This window comes from Erigeron canadensis, chromosome 5 (genome assembly GCF_010389155.1).
Source record: "Erigeron canadensis isolate Cc75 chromosome 5, C_canadensis_v1, whole genome shotgun sequence".
NCBI classification, from domain to species: domain Eukaryota; kingdom Viridiplantae; phylum Streptophyta; class Magnoliopsida; order Asterales; family Asteraceae; genus Erigeron; species Erigeron canadensis.
Window position 1 is genome coordinate 32,613,136 of NC_057765.1, and position 17,796 is coordinate 32,630,931.

General features: G+C 32.1%; 1 protein-coding gene across 1 annotated transcript; it reads right to left on the bottom strand.

Annotated features, from left to right (window-relative positions):
• Positions 1–6,995: 6,995 nt before the first annotated feature.
• LOC122601610 (protein ALP1-like) lies at positions 6,996–7,775 on the bottom strand. The gene is made up of 2 exons (XM_043774359.1): positions 7,580–7,775; positions 6,996–7,486 (listed from the first exon to the last, which is right to left on the bottom strand). The coding sequence occupies exons 1-2, from the start codon at positions 7,773–7,775 to the stop codon at positions 6,996–6,998; spliced, it is 687 nt and encodes a 228-aa protein (XP_043630294.1).
• Between the last annotated feature and the right edge of the window lie 10,021 nt (positions 7,776–17,796).

The following is a 17,796-nucleotide window of genomic DNA, read 5'->3' on the forward strand; positions in this document are numbered from 1 at the left end:
TAAAACTAAATACTTTGTAATCAATATTACTTGTATTATATACAAGTACATGTAACCAATGAGTAGGTGACCAATTGGTAAGGTCGTTGACCTTGGAGGAATCTACTAAGGTTTGAATCTCACTTTCTACATTTGTAGGAGTGAACTATTAGGGGGATTTTGAGAGTCTTGGGTTTCATCCCAGGTATGCGTGTTTCGAACACCGCATACTGCTCAAATTGATGTCACTGTGGTGTTTTGAATGTTATCTACTAATAACTAACTATTAACTCGTTGTTTAAAAAATAATAATAATAAAATATATACATATATAAGTATATGTATAATAAAAATAAAAAACATCTACAACACGATAACTTAATAATAACGTTATGTCGGATTGCATAAAAATGAGGAAACTTTACATAGGAAAAATAAAATCAAAAATCGTTTAACGAAAAAAATAATTTAAATGTAAAAAATATTACTTTTCATAATTATATCTTCAAAATGACATTAATTATGAACAACCAAGAACTTGAATAAATAAAATAAAAATATATGACATACTAGAAGGAACACAATAATTCAAAGTTTTATCATTGAAAAAAAACCAAAAACTGTTTTTCTATGTTGATATGCTCTTCCATTGAAGTGTAATTAATTCTACTAGCATTCAGTTTTGAAGTCGGTATATGTTTTTATCATCAAGAAGTCATAAAAGTTTTTATTAAAAAAAAAATCGAAAGGAATATAAGTAGAATGAAGGGCAAAACAGGCAGCATGATTCAAACAAATTCTACGGCATTAATTTAAGTGTATACTTTATAACCTGCATAATTCCCGCAGTTACCGGAGCTCTGGATTACCTGGTCCTTGTTCTTGAGTACGTCCTTGTTGAAATGTTTTTGTCCAAAATGGGCGTATTTAAACCTTTCGCAAAACAAGTTTTCAGTCCACAAAAATTAATTTGCAAAACATTTACAATATAAGTACACCCGACAATAACAAATCACTTTAAACCGGCAATAAAAATGTCGGCTTAAGCAAACGTGTACGTCAATCTTACGCTGGTGAACTAGCCATGATGCGTAGCCGGCAGTTAAACTGTCGGATTCCGTTGAAAAAATATGTACCCAGCAGATATGAGCCGACTTCTTACAAAAAAAGAGTATACCCGGCATCTTTATTGGCTGGTTAATGTTAAATACGGAAATTTTCCTCTCCTCCATGCAACATCTTTTAAATACTCCCTCCGTTCCATTTTAATTGTCTTATTTTGACTGGTCAAGTCTTTTTTTCTGACTTTGACCGTAAATATCTTTGTTTGTGTTATATATTATTTGACAAAAGTTATATCAATGAAAAGTACATTTAAAACTCAATCAATTCATATATATTACATCAAGTGTTATATAACACAAACAAAAATATTTACGATCAAAATTGAAAGAAAAAAGACTTAAAAAGTCAAAATAGAACATGGAACGGAGGGGTATAAATTAAACATGCACGAACAATCCATTTGCTTTCACTATGCTACGAGTATTTCTTTCTTACAGCTTATTCTCAATAAAGCACCATATCATATATACAATTTGTTTTTATATAATTGTTTGTTAACGTCTATTTATTTGTTTTTGTATCCATTCGTTTGTTAAGTAATTATATACGTTTTTTTTTTCTAACAAGTAAGTTTACATAAAACATTAAAATGTAATAATACTTATATAACAAATGATAACCAATATATATTTATATCAAATACTTACTATACAAGCTTGAAATTATATATTCTAAAACTATGAAAAGGAAATAAACAATTTACGTTAATTATATGACTTTCATTTTCAAACCGGTAAAATATACAAACATCAAACTTTTTCGTGCATGTTTATTGAAAAGCTAATGTATGGTATACTCTTTTTTAGTCAAATTGAAAGAGAATTTACATATTTAACATAACCACTGCAATAAAAATACCAAGTATACTCTTTTTGTCAGAAGTCGGCTTACTCTTTGCCGGGTAGACACTTTTTTTGACGGAATCCGGCACTTCAATTGCCGGCTACACATCGTGGCTAGAGCGAAAAATGTCGTTTGTAAGTGATTTGTACAAAACCGACAATTCCGTTACCTGGTGTATTTATATTGCAAATTTTTATGGACAAAAACTTGTTTTGCAAAAGTCGGGACAAATACGCCCCCATTTCAAAGAAAAAATCTTTTGTTGAGGCGGTATATGTAGAATATACTGATCATGACACTCACAGCACAATTTTGTGAACTTTGGTAGTTGTTGACCTACCAATCATCACCTGCCACATGGCCTTCACCCTGTTATTTATTGCAGTAAAATTTCTTTTGCTTTGGAAGTTGGAACATCAACCAGTCGCACCTCACATTTTGTATGTTGTGTTGACTAAGGACCAACCAAGCCAATTCCATTTATTATATTTTCCGCTTATTATTTGGGATAGGGATAGCTTTATTAAGGAATTTGTAAATTATACGAAAAAATTAGAGAATTATTTGAATTAAAAAAACCATAAAATTTTTTAAATTATAACTTGATGTTTATATGTGATTGATATCTGTGAAATATTCGTTTATATATTAACTATCAAGTTACACTTAAAATTATCTAGGTTCATATGTGAATATTTCCACATGAATCTTACCCGTAAATTATCTTACTCGAAGTTCATGTAACGATTAGTTATTTTGGTGATTTTCTTTTCGGGTCACTTTCAATAATTTAAATAAAAGGTTGGTTTTACGGATAATATCAGATATCAGGGTATTTTGTATAACTACACATGTTTTAAATATACCGTTGTATGGTAATACCGATTGGTATTTTAAAAATTTTGTAAAATCAGTGTAATAAACCGTGATATTTCAACTTTTACAAGGAAAAAAGTTAAAAAAAAAAAAGGCTAATTGATTGAAAACTACTTCAACTTGTCATAAAATCCTGTTTTAGGACCAAACTTTTAAAATGTCTATTATGGGTATTGAAACCGATAAAAACACCTATTATGGATCTTTACCGGCTAACCGATGATGTGGAGTAGGTTATTGCTTACTTGGCATTTATGTGTACAAATAGACTCCTTAAACTATATTTATTTGATTTATATAATAATAAAATAGATATACTATAACATATAATATATTGCAACACTCATTTATCTATCTATCTCCCCCCTCCCTTTTTCTGTTTCTGGTCACCCCATCGCCACCCCCATCGCTGGAAAAACGAGATACACCGCAAAATGCTACAAAAGGAACTTCCAATCGCATCTACGCAACAAAGGGCAAATAACCACCAATAACACCCGACACCACCTGCCGCTACCCTCACGTCGCACCGTCGCCACCACACCATGTGAAAGCCACCACCGCGTCACCCCCATTTAATTAGATCCAACTTTGAGACAAACCCATTTCACAAGATTCAATTTTGATTGTAGTGCGGTGGTCGGTGGCTTGCGGTGGTTGATCTATATATATATATATATATATATATATATATATCGATATATACACACACAAATAAACACATCTATATATAGTGGGAACTGACAACTGTGAGAGAGAAAGAAAAGAGTGACGGCGGTGTGGTGGTGGAGATGGCCGCCGGTGATGGTATGGGTTTTTAAGGATTTGGAATTAGTGTTAGATGTGTGTTTGATACAGAAGAAAAGTGAAAGAAAATGGATGTGATTGAGGAAAGAGATGATCGGCCAGTTACCACCAAATTTGGTCAACCCAATAAACTCAAAGTCAAATATATGACATGGAAAATGATTTTTTATAATTATATGACATGGAATAGCCACGAAAACATTAATAAAAAGGAAAATGACTTTAAAAATTAAAGATAACCGGGTACTTGAACACGGACCCTTTATAGAAGTTTTTTCCGGTTTCAATCCTCACAATAGACATTTTAAAAGTTTTGTTCTAAAACAGGATTTCGTGACAAGTTGAAGTATTTTTCAATCAATTAGCCCAAAAAAAAAAGTAAAAGGGATAACTCAACCTTAGTACCTAAGACTAAGAGGAGTGGGAAGAAGGGTAGGAGGGGGCGACTTGTGCCATGTGGCATGGAGGGTAAAAAGAGTTGCCCCTCAAAAAGGGTGGAAATTGGTGGGTTTTTAAGTAAGGGACGACTTGTGCCATGTGGCACTTTCAATTATTGGTTTTAATGATTGATTTTATTTTTGTTTTAATTTTTTATGATTTTCATATTATTATAAAAATAACAAAATTTCTATAAATAGTAAAATAAAATACTAACCATTAAAATTAAAATCCAACACATACAAATTAAAACATAAAAACCACACATCAAACACATAAAAAAAATTATTCGATACACAAACACAAATAAATAACTAATAACTAATCATCATCGCTAAAGTAGTCATCGACTTCCAGTGGCACGTGTAACACCCCACCAAGGCGGAATCATGGGGTATCACAAGAAAAGCACAGCACGACATGGAAATTATGTAGAGTAAGTCTAAATGCATAAAAAGGATCAAGTAAATCCATACGAACCATTCAATAATGCAAGTATCCGAATCACACATAAGCATAACCCCTAATTCTGGAAATGAATCACGGATCCAAGAAGTCCAAGTCCAAGTCTAGCATGATCAAGCAATCGACCATCCAATACATCTATGAGCTAACCTGTTCACCTGAGAAGTGTACTAACACGCGTCAACATAAAGTTGGTGAGTTCGTAGGGACAAGTAACAGGAAACAAGTGTGTCGGGATAACAACCGTTAATGATATACGAGGATTAGAATACCTAATCACGTTCAAGGAAAACCCTAAAAGGGTTTCACGTCATCACAAATCAATACAAGTCAACGTCAACGTTCAATAATCGTCCACACATATATATTATCGTCTAATAATCGTCCATACATATAATATCGACCAATAATCGTCCACATATATAATATCGTCCAATAATCATCCATATGCAGGTTAAACAACCCGAATCCACGGTTATGATCATGCCGGGTGTGGATTCGTCAATCCACCGTCCACGTCCACGTCCATATATATATAGAATAAACCTTTTTAACAAAATATTGTTATAATGTGGCAATGATCATACCGGGTGTGGATTCGTCAATCCACTGTCCACGTCCACGTCCACGTCCACGTCCATATATATATATATATATATCAATGTATATAATATAATGTCCAATAGTATGCAATAACGACTTTCATCACATATACACGTCCATTAACACGTATCACAACATATCATCCTACATCACATATGGCGTTCATTAACACGTATCACAACATAACGTCTTACACCACATATAACGTCCATTAACAAGCACCACAACATAACGTCTCGAATCATATCATAATGTATCTAGTTAACGACCACACGATGCACATACACTTCATACGATTATACTTTCAAGGAGTCATTGATGCTTATATATAGGGTCACCCGCAGCCTTCCCACCACATCTCCTACTCATTGAAGGTATAATTGTCTTCCATGTATGTAAAACTATTCAAACCACAACATATAATCATAATCAAAAGCCTAGTTAATCGAGCAACAAGTCATCACGTCAATTAAACAATCAATCAAGCGATTTAGCCACAATCAACAAGCATGTACACTTTTCAGTCCAAATCTCAATTGAGTAGGGAGAGTTTACGAAACTCACCTTTGTCGGCATAAACAAGTTAAGAATGATCACAAGCGCACAATATTCGTCACACGATCCCAACCTATAGTTATACATATATGCATATCAATACACGTTCATAATTTCATTATTCGGGACTCGTTCGATCATAAGAATCAAAACGATGTTTGTTGGATTGATACGAGGTTAAAAGGATGTTAAGAATCGACTTGACAAGGATTAAACGAGTTAAAGACATACAAGAAGGAAGTAGGCTACAACATGGGTAAGAATGGTTTGACTAAAAAGTCAAACCTGACCAAGAACATCCAAACCCTAATTAGACACTGGAAACCGGTTTGTAATGCTTCAAAACTGAATTTCATGCTTTATTAGACATGAAATAACATTAACGAACATAACCCACTTCAAAAGTTTAACCCATGACTCACAAAATCATCAAAACCCGTTTTTGACCCACTTTGACTTTTGAAAAAACCCTAAATCAGCCAAATTACCTTTTTGAAGGCTTGGAACTCATTTGGAAGTATATATGAACGAAAATTAGGTACATTTACTGCAAAAATCGATTTAGAACATCCATTTTTAGTTTAGATTCGGATTTGACCTAGTTTACCCACTTTGAAACCCTAATTTCGACCCATTTCACTTTTGACCTACAATTTCACTCAAGAACACTTGGATTTGACTAGAAACATGATCATAAACATAAAATGGTGGATTTGAGATGAGTTTTACTTACCAAAATTATCTTCAAGGAGTCAAACCCGAATTTTAGCTAGATGGAAGAATTTCTTGGACTTTGACCTTCAAATCTTTGATATGTTGTTTAGAAGATCATGATGATTATTATTCTAGTTATAATCTTGCTTAAATTTTTATAAATATGATAGAAATCTAGAGAGAGAGAGAGAGAGAGAGAGATATGTGTTTGTGTGTGTGTTCATGGGAGAGAATTAGAAAGAGAAAGGAGGATAAGAAATGGAGGGTGGGAGGAAAATAAAATCTGAGATAAAAGGGGGTGTGGGGTTCCAGCACTTAGACTAATACTCTATGAATTAGTCTCATTCTGTCTATTTAGACTAATACTCTACGAATTAGTCTCATTCTGTGTATTTAGACTAATACTCTACGAATTAGTCTATCTTCTGATTTCGCCACATTTAGTCTACTAGAAGCATGAGTTATACACATGAAGGATGAATCCGAAAAAAAAGACAAATGTTACCTGCATAATTAACAAAAGTCAACGGGTCCATCACCATGAGTGTTACAATTAATCACATTGTCAAATAGGTCAAAATTCGCGAATGTTACAGCACGTATGGTGGATGATTTCCCCTCTTGTTTTCCCAAAGATGATCTACCAAATCCGCTAAGAGCATGTTGTGGGTTTGGCTATTTCGTACGGCTTGTGAATTCGCGATCCGTTGCTCCATTGAAGTTTGTTGTTCCCAATACGCCGGGTCTAGTGTCGAGTCTTCATCGTTGAAGTCTTGACAAAAAGCTTTATCTTCATCCTCCAATATCATGTTGTGTAGGGTGATACATGCGTATATCACGTCATGCATCCTCTGCTTGTCCCAAAACCGTGAGGGAAAACTAACAACTTTCCAACGCTTTTTAAGAACCCCGAATGCTCTCTCGATATCCTTTCGCGCCGATTCTTGTTTTTTCTTAAAGTATTTTCTCTTTTCATCAATCGGGTCGATAAAAGTCTTCACAAAAGTGGAATACTCAAGGTAGATGCCATCTGTCAAGTAGTATCCGGCTTTATAGTAGTTGTTGTTTGCATAAAAACCCGCTGTAAATTAAACAAAAGCTAATATTAGTTAACAAAAGCATATATAATATATTACTACATATTATATACTTAAACGTTAAGTACGTAATTAACATGTAGGTGCCAAGCCAGATATAATTTCTTCCAAGACTAGGGATGCCTCAAACACGTTGATGTCATTGTTGGACCCCTGCTGACCAAAATATGCATTCCAAATCCACAAGTCAGTAGACGCAACCGCCTGAAGCATCAATGATGGTCTACCAACATTCCCTCTGGTGTGCAAACCGCACCATGCGGTTGGACACATCCATGGTCAGTGCATGCAATCAATACTACCGATCATACCAGGGAAACCATGAAGCTGCTCATGCACATCGTATATTCTCTCAAGATCCATAGATGTAGGTCTCCGTAGGTATGTCGGTCCATACAATTCATTTATACCTATTTAAATTATTTATAAATACGTAAAATTAATATATAACTATATAAATGTAAAATTAACTATATAAATAATATGTACGTTACTAAATATTATATACCAAACTAAATAATATGTAACTATATATAATGTACGTAAGTATTTGATATATAACTATATAAATATAACTATATAAATGTAAAATTAACTATATAAATAATATATACGTAAGTAAATATTATATACCTAACTAAATAATAAGTAACTATATATATAGTAAGTAAGTAAATAAGATATAACTATATATAAAATGTACCTTTACAAAAATAAATTAGCGACTCCCGGGAAGTCCTAGCCGACATCTCCAAATGCTCGTCAAACAAGTCGACGCTACACCCATATGCTAATTGACGAAGCGCGGAGGTAGTCTTGTGTATCGGCATGAAACCCAGCTTCCCACGAGCATCCATTCTTTGTTGAAAATATGGATACCTTTCTTCCAAATCATTTGTAATTCTCAAAAATAGTCGCTTGCTCATACGATAGCGTCGTCTAAAATCTCTCGCGCCAAATACGGGGCGCTCGGCAAAGTAATGGCGGACCAATCACGCGTATGCCTCTTCACATCGACGTTCCAGAACCGTTCGTCTTCTAAGCGAAAGTTGATCTTCCTCGTCTTCCCCGTCTTCCGCGGCTTGAATCATAGTAGTAACCGTCAAAGCAACGGTACTAAGAATAGCGTCATCGAGATCGATTGAATCATCGGATGAAGAGGGTGATGGAGGATCTATATCCGTAATATATGTATATATTTATGTAAAAATGGAAGAAGATTTATGTGTGTGTGTGTGATGGTGTTTTGTATATATGTATATGTTTTGTTAAAAAAGGAAGAAGATGAAGATATATATAGGAAGGGGAAAATTAAAAAAAAAAAAAGAAAAAAAAAATAGCCGTTAATGGCTTTGGAAAGGGGGAAAAAATCTTGAAGTTTGGATGGTCAAAGATGGAACGGGCGAGGGGGAGAAGTCGGGCAAAAGGAAAGTCGGTGGACGGGGGTGGTGTGGGGGGCGACGTCGGGCGAGAGAGGGCGAGGGTCGGCCAAAAACATTGCCACTCCGTTTAGTCTAACCTAATGACTATTTACTAACAACAAAACCATTGCCCACGATCAAACAAAAACACACCATCAAAGTTATCAAACCACAGCACCAGCACCACCTCTCTGGCTCTATTATCTATTATTTCTGGCCATCTCTTATTATATTTTTTTTTTTTTGCTACAAATGTTTCCATCTATTTGTATATATTTAAGAATTAAGAGCAATAGAATGTCAGAATGTTTATAAAAGCCCATTTGTATATTACAAACTTTGTACAGGCCCAATAATGGCCCAACAACTACAAAACCCCACACATATCAGAATGCAACCGGTATTCGCAATCAAATCCGATACGACGGTATTTAAAAGATTGCTTTAAATCATCCATTAGTGTGGTATCTACAGTTTGCCGTTTCCTTTTTGTGTCACTTTTTACTAAGTAGTTTGTATTTGAACTCTTAATCTAATTTGAGTTTAGCTTCAAACTTAAAATCAAATATGAAAAAAGCAACAAAAAAAATTTCCTTTTTACTTTTTTTTTCCTTAAAAAGAAGGATCCAATTAGTGATCCAAATTTAAATTAAAGTCCAATTAGACAAGTTTATTGAAAATCAAACTTTAATTCGGATTAATTGAGAAGCTATCACTTAGATAGTCAAATTAGAATTTTTGTTCGACCCCAACTGCAATTTGGAGTTCATGTATCGGCGAATTCGAGTTGTAGCATGCCCTTGACAGAGTCTTGTCTAATATAGAAGCAACTATATATGATTTTTTTTATTTCCATGCATATAAAACATTGTATATCTACATGAAAAATCATGTTTTTCATGATCTTGGCATCATTGTGGTAGATGAGTTTGTGATATAAATTATGGGAATAACATATATGCTTCTAATAGCATATAAATATGTGTTTCCAAAGCAAAGTTTTAAAACATATTTACATTTTTCGGTCATCTAACTATTTTAAATACCCGCATATAATTCTTCATTTACTTTTGAAAGTATCTAAATTATATGTTACTAGAAACATATTGCTTATTTCCATAAATTATTACTGTATTTCTTATTTATTATAGTTAAATCATTCGTCAATGTATTATTTTTCTAGAAAAAATGTTACAAAATAGTTAGTTATAAATTACTACTTTCTTTCGTTTAATCAAACATTTAGTGGGTTACGTAACAATGTTTTTCAATTATTTAACCGATTGATATTGTGAATTTAGTCTAGCCCGAAGAAGTGTGTAGTATAGACTATAGATGTACAGTTTCAAAACTTGTGGGACCAATTTGTACTACATTGAGAATGTGGGACTATAAATTACGACCGTCAAATAAAAACCGTCAGCATCGCACTCAAAGGTCGGTCATACCTACGATTGGACTAATCTAATATAAACGGCCATGGCGTGATATATCGTCTGAAAAAAAAAAAAGAGCGCACTAAAGTTTATATTTTAATATTAAATTTAGATGTTTTTAAAGAATATTATCTTATTATGTAGTTTAAACTTTAATCAATCTTTATCTTTATATATATATATACATACTAGGTATTTTATCCGCATGATGTGTGACTAGTTAAAATATCGTTAATGTGATATATACATATATATAGACGTGGACATTGATAAGTATTAGTAAAAGTGTTTCACTGTTTTGTGTAAATTCATACAAACCATATCATTCATTGATCCTTGTATTTTCATATTATGGTTAGTAAAAAAACTGGTTAACAAAAACATTAAACAACATGCATTGAATTTGGACTCGGCTACATAGATTATAAACGATTACAACATATCTTTAAATAAAATATGTGACACCATTAAACGATTATAACATGCTTTTAAAACAATACGCCTTATTATATGTTTGTCAAAATGGTAAATGTCACGCATCGAGTTTAATTAAGGATTATGAAACACCAAAAAGACACAACCAATTACATACACAATAATCTAAAAGCCAATACTTATTTATATAAAATTAAAAATTTGATAAATAAAATATCTAACTCTAATGTAAAATATACTTATGCAATCCAAAGTAGCTATCGATAAAAATGTACAATTAATTTCGGGATTTTCGTTTTTGTTTAAAAAACAAATTTTTACCTAAAATAAATAATTTTAATATCTATATAAGATTTGGAAATTAGGTAAATCATAAATTTTTTTAAATATTTAAAATAATTTAATCTAAAGAAAGATAAATCTCATTCAGCGAAAGGTTGGTCATGGATTTAAAACCTTTGAAAGGCATATTGGGAAGTCCTTGCCAATGAGGTGTGGCATGGGGGTTTTCTCTATCATTTAGCTAGCTTCATCCAGAACGGTAGTGGGACTTCCACCGCCAGTCATGCCCTCGGATTGACTGTGCTGGTGACGTGGTCAATCTCTATCAGACAATGAAGAGTCATACCGCTGAGTCCAATCACCACTCTTGTTCAAAAAAAATTATAAAAAAATAGAGATGACACATATGATAAAATCCAATGTAGTAATGTTTTAAGATAGTTTAGAATTGAGAAGGGCTTTGAAAGTCTAAGATTTCTAATGGTTACCCGCACGACGTACAATAGTTTTAAATATAATCTACGTAAAAAAGAAAAGCTTTTGAAATATAAATGACATTTAAAATATACTTCCTCGGCACATAATTAGGAGAATAAAAGTTAACTTCAGTAATGGAAACGACCAGGGTGGCGATTTCAGCTACAGATTGATGAAGGTGAGATTTTGCATTTTCACTTCATATGATGTTAGAATCAAAACATATATATTAAAAAAAATCATGGGCAAAAAAACTAAAGTTATACATACCTTTTCTTGTTGCAATATGCGGATAAGTAATAACCCCTTAAGACATAATTCTCCTGTGTGCGTAGACAAACATTCAAAATCACGATATATACATGTGATACATCACCTAAATTCATCATATTTGAAACCCAAAAATTGTTAAAATATAAATGTATAGATTCAAGATTTTAACAATAACATCTATTACTGAAATTATTTCTTTTAGAAAAGTTAGTATGATTTCTATATAAAATTTATTATTATAAAATATAAATATATAATATAATTCCCTTTATTTATGATATCAAATATCTTTACCAAACTAAGATATACGTGACTTGTTTTTTTAAAAACAATTTGTATTAGGATTTTTTATAACTTTTTTTAAGGATATATATAAAAAAGAAAAAAATATTGTCAAAAAATTTGAATGTGCTCAAAAAAATATGAAAATCCTATGTGGCAATATTATAAAATATGTTTGATTTTTTAAAAGCTTTAGAATAATTCGGATTCCTACTGTTTTAATATATATATATATATATATATATATATACACTAAAGGCAACTAATCAAATCTAAATTGGTCAATCAAAACTTTCAATTTCTCTAATTTTTCAAATTACACATGTGACTTAATTCAATTAATTAAATTTTAACTTATGTTAGTCGATCAACAAAATTTCTATAGATAATTACATTTCATGAAGAACTATGTAGATGTTTATTTTTGTAACACTATCACAAGAAAAGCACAACACGACATGGAAATTACGTAGAGTAAATCTAAATGCATAAGAAGGATCAAGTAATCCATACGAACCATTCAGTAATGCAAGTAACCAGATCATACACTTCATACGATTCTACTTTCAAGGAATCATCGATGCTTATATATAGGGTCACCCGCAGCCTTCCCACCACATCTACTACTCATTGAAAGTATAACCGTCTTCCATGTATGTACAACTATCTATACCACAACATGTATTCATAAACGAAAGCATAATTAATCGAGCAACAAGTCATTTCGTCAATCGAACAATCAATCAATCGATTAAGCAACAATCAAACAAACATGTACACTTTTCAGCCTGAGTCTCAATCGAGTAGGGAGGGTTTACGAAACTCACTTGTGATGAGCAATAGCAAGCCCAAGATGAAAGGAAGTAGAACCGACGTCCACGATAGTTGAAACATATCATACACGTATCACATTAATCCTAAAGCACATCAAAAGGCTTAATCAATATTGACCTAATATTACTATAAAAGCTTTATTATGTCTATTTTATAAGGCTTTGATCCAACCGAGGTGGAATCATTACGTTTTGTTTCACAATGACTAGTCGGGACATGACCACTGTAGCTTAATCAAAACTTTTGAATTGTTCAAACTATGTTTTTGACTCAGAGGCTTATACCATTAGAAAGTAGACTCAATTACGCATCCATGGCCGCCTTAATCGTCAAAAACGGATTTACAGTTTAAAAGTTATTGACGTTTAAAAATGACTTTTCAGCAGTGTATCACGGCGCGATAAATTGACTTCACGACGCGATATTTTGACATCGCGGAGCGATATTTTGACCTGAACACCATTTTTCAAGTTTGGGCAAGACTCACGACGCGACATACCAGCCTCACGATGCGATATGCTTCAGACGCAGAAAAAACACGTTTTTGACCTCAAATCGACCCATCACACGTCAAAATCAAAGCTTCAAACTTTAACACAACTTAATACAAGTGAAAAGAAGTGTAAAAATCAAATCTTAAACAAAACTCACTTCCTAAATCTTAAGATCTAATCCAAAACCCGTTTTAAGCAAAAGCAACCATTATACACTTGAATCGACCACAAATCGCTTAGATCTATAATAAGGAAGTATTCCACCAGTTAAAGGGAACATTTTGAGCTATAGAACACTTAGCAATTCGTCCTACAAGTATGAAATCTGAATTTGAGACAAATAGGGGGGATGAACACTTGTTCTTGCAAGATTGAAAGGAAATGAGGTCTTGAATCATGCACTAGATTATTATTACATAAAAGTTTAGTTGTTTTCTTCCTTTGATTCTTTCTCTTGAGAGAAAGGGGGAGAGAGTGTTTTTGCTCATCCATTTGAGAGAGAAAAAGAGAAGAGATAGTTTAGAGAGAGAAAGAAGAAGGAGAAATGAAGGAAGAGAGAAGGGAAGAAGGGTTTTATTCCCCCAAAGCACTCTGACGACTGGTTCCGGTTTCTCTCGAGAAATGATTCGTTTCGTTAAACTTGTGACTAGAGATTCATTCAAATACTTCGTCGACAAAATCAAACATATTTTGGAATTACGCCTCTAGTGACTATTCACATGCTTACCTTTTCATTACAAAAGCTTATTTACTTCAATTTAACTAAATTCCGACAAATAGCTAAACGTTAACCATTTAAACGCTAAAACAAAGAAGTAAACACCAATAAATTCAACGTTACGTTAAAACACGACAAAACGTTCAGGAATTAATCATTTAATCATACCGTTAAATTTTGTTTCGTTACGAGTCAAAATAGTCAAATGTCTTAAATGTTACAATTTTATTATCTTTTATTTATCCTTTTCTGTTAATTTGAACTAAAGATTATCTTTCGATTAATGTCGTATAACTACATGTTCAAAAACCTCATTTATGATGAGAATTTTTTGATTATTTGTTACAAGTTAATGCACAAGGATTCTTGCAAAACTTTTTATTTTATATTCATTGATTAATTAGCTTATTGGAAACATTAAAACAAATTCTTGTGAATTTTCTATACAACTAGCCATACGTATAATTTGAAATCATATATATATATATATATATATTTTAATCTTTGTATAATATTTTTTAATTAATCTATTAAATTCAAGTGTTCCTTTATGAGTTATTATCTACTTCTATTTTTCTTTTTATTTTATGCTATTATTGTCCAATGGACTGGTGTTGAGTCATGGATTCGCTGAGAGACTCAGCGAGCTACTTTATCAGCGAGCTCTCGCGACCTCTATTATCTTCGAGTTAAAGCATAAGTTCAATGACTCATCGTCATGTTTTGTAAGTCAAATATGGGCGGGAAAATGAAGATAAGAATGATTGTCCCAAGAACACGTATTGCAAGATCAAGATGAAGTCATGTGACTTTGTACCGATTTGGCACTAAGGAGTTTCTCTTTTATGCCATTTTGGGAAACAAACAAGATGAAGAAAGGAGAACCCTGCAGATCTGAACCATCCTCCAATAGATGGTTGACAACCTTCATGTGTCAACATCTATTGGGTTGTCATGTGATTCTCATATCTGCCTATATAAAGAATCACTTGACCTAGCCGCAACTCTTGTTGGTTTGTTCTACAATTGTCACTTTGTGTGTTTTTATTTCATTGTAGAACAGTTAAGTTTTTGTGTGTCCAAGAACTTAACAAGTATTTTTTTTTACTTCTTTTTTTTGTAAATCGACCATGTATTTACTCTTTAATTAATAAATACATATGATTAAACGTGTATACATTCTTGTCTTACATTCTTAATATAATTTACGTTAGTCGTTTAATTATATAATCGTTGCAAACTTGAGACTTTCAACTGGTTCAATCTAGTATGTTTGGGTAAATTAAAGTTTAATTGTTAAAAAATAGCAATAGGAATTGCTTTATCTTGAATGATATCTGAATATAAGATTCACTTCAATGTTAATCTAGTAAAATTCATGTTTTTTTTTTAAATATGTGAATATGATATTTGAAGTGGTTTCGTGTTAGAGAGATTCTTGATCACATATGGATAGTACTAATAATATTCGGGTCACAAGAGCCTACATTGTCTCGTTGTCTTTTTGTGTAACACTGGACAGTGAGCCCACACCATTGTATGAGACTCGTGATAGAAGATTTGTGACTTCAACAACGAATGATTTCTGTTTTTTCTTAAATGTAAATTTTAATGAATGGTGGTCTCAGATTAATTGTTGATTAATGGTGGGTTGAACGCGCGTCTTGAATAAGATTACTAGTTCAAAAGTAATTTGAGATTTTTTCATTTTTTATTTTTTGATATGATGTTGATTTGGTGAAGTATATGTATTGTACAATGGCCAAAAATCATCTTACAAACTGGTGAAGTTTAACAAAAGTTATGAAATGGGTGAAATGAAACGGTTATCAAGTTATAATGATACATATATGATACTCAACAAGAGAGTAATATTACGAACTATGATATGATGTTGTAAAAAAAATTAGCTTATCGTGTGTACTGTGCGATGCATATATAACTACGTACTACAAACCCACTACTATTAGATTTGTGATCGAGTTCATTTAATATATAATCAATACAACAATAGCCACGATAACTCAAACGAAAAACACGCATTAACCAACATTTGATCAGCAACTTTTATGGCTTATATCTTCTTGTCGATCAAAACCTCAAATCTGATAGTTGATGAACTCGCAAAATCGATCAATTCTCCTACGGCTGCCTATATAAGTTGACAAACTGAAAAAGCTTATTATTCGCTTCACATGTATTAATTGGTTCTCACTTTTCAAGACACGAATACGTACTAAGTATATATAATATAAGGGGGAAAAATATACTAACAAGTATTATATAAGAAGTTTGAGCCAAATACAAGTCTCTTATTCACTAGCTTAACCTTGCATTTCTAAAATATAAAACTTGGGTTATATATCGTCCATTTCAGTTCCTCCAAGATATATAGAGATGGAAAAACAATAAGTTTAATCATAGCCTAATAAATATAACTTCAAATCAGAGCCGACCCTTAACTTTTTGATGCCCAAAATGAAACAAAAAAATGTACCTTGTGAATCTCGTGAACCAAAATTATATTATTTTTGAAGATTTGAAACATAGTCAAACAATATAGCTCATGTTCATCTTTATCTCTATTAAAGGTATAAATGTATAATAATGTTGCAATCTTGAAAAACTAATTATGAATAATATTCTCACGATAAATGATCTAAAGTAGCTTTCGGGCATTTCTTAAAACAAAACATACATAACGCATTGTTAAAGTTATATATAGTAATAGTAACGGTAATCGTAAAAGCATTGACATTTTTCTTTTGAAGAAAATGATATGAGTGTTGGTGTCAAACACATATGAACAATAAACTAATCAAAATTCGGAAACCTTTAAAGTCACACATATTATATTAATATGCTTATAAAAGTTTATGAAAGTTTTAAATCTTAATTGATATCCAGATAAATTTCAAAAAAAAAAAAAAATTGATATCCAGATTTACGTAAAATAATTATATAAATTTAACAATTATTATTTTAGTATGTCATCATATTCTTGTTATACTCGACTTTGAATACAACTTTTAAGTGTTAAATGTACAAAAATATTATAGTTCAAATATTGCTTTTATAAAGTCATAGATCTTTAAATTATCAGACTATCTTGCTATTTACTCATTTCCCATAAAATAATAAAAGTAAAATATTGTGTATATTAAAGTACATATTCAAAATTGGGATAATTTGATTAATGTAAAACTATAAGGGGCCGCAAGGCCCAATATCTTTTTCTTATTTTGAACATTGCCCAATATCTTACAGGGTTAAGTTATTGGATAACCAACGTATTTTCTTTTTTGTACATGGTTACCCATCAAACTAGAAAACTAAGCTGGATGACCAACATACTTTTCAAAATTGTACATGGTTGACCAAAATTTTACCGGTTGACCGGTGATAGCCGGTTAAACGTATTTTCTTTTAAATTACTTGAAGCAAATCCTTGTTCTTCACATCTTTAGTAAAGTGACCCTTTTTCTTGCTTGTTCATCCTCCAATACAAGTCATATAACAATTCTTTATACCGAACATTTTCGATTTCAGGATCGACCCAAAAGAATTGTTCACATCTGAGTTGTGGATTTTGATAAGAAAAGAAAAAAAATTAAAAATTGAATTTAGGGCATAAAATAATAA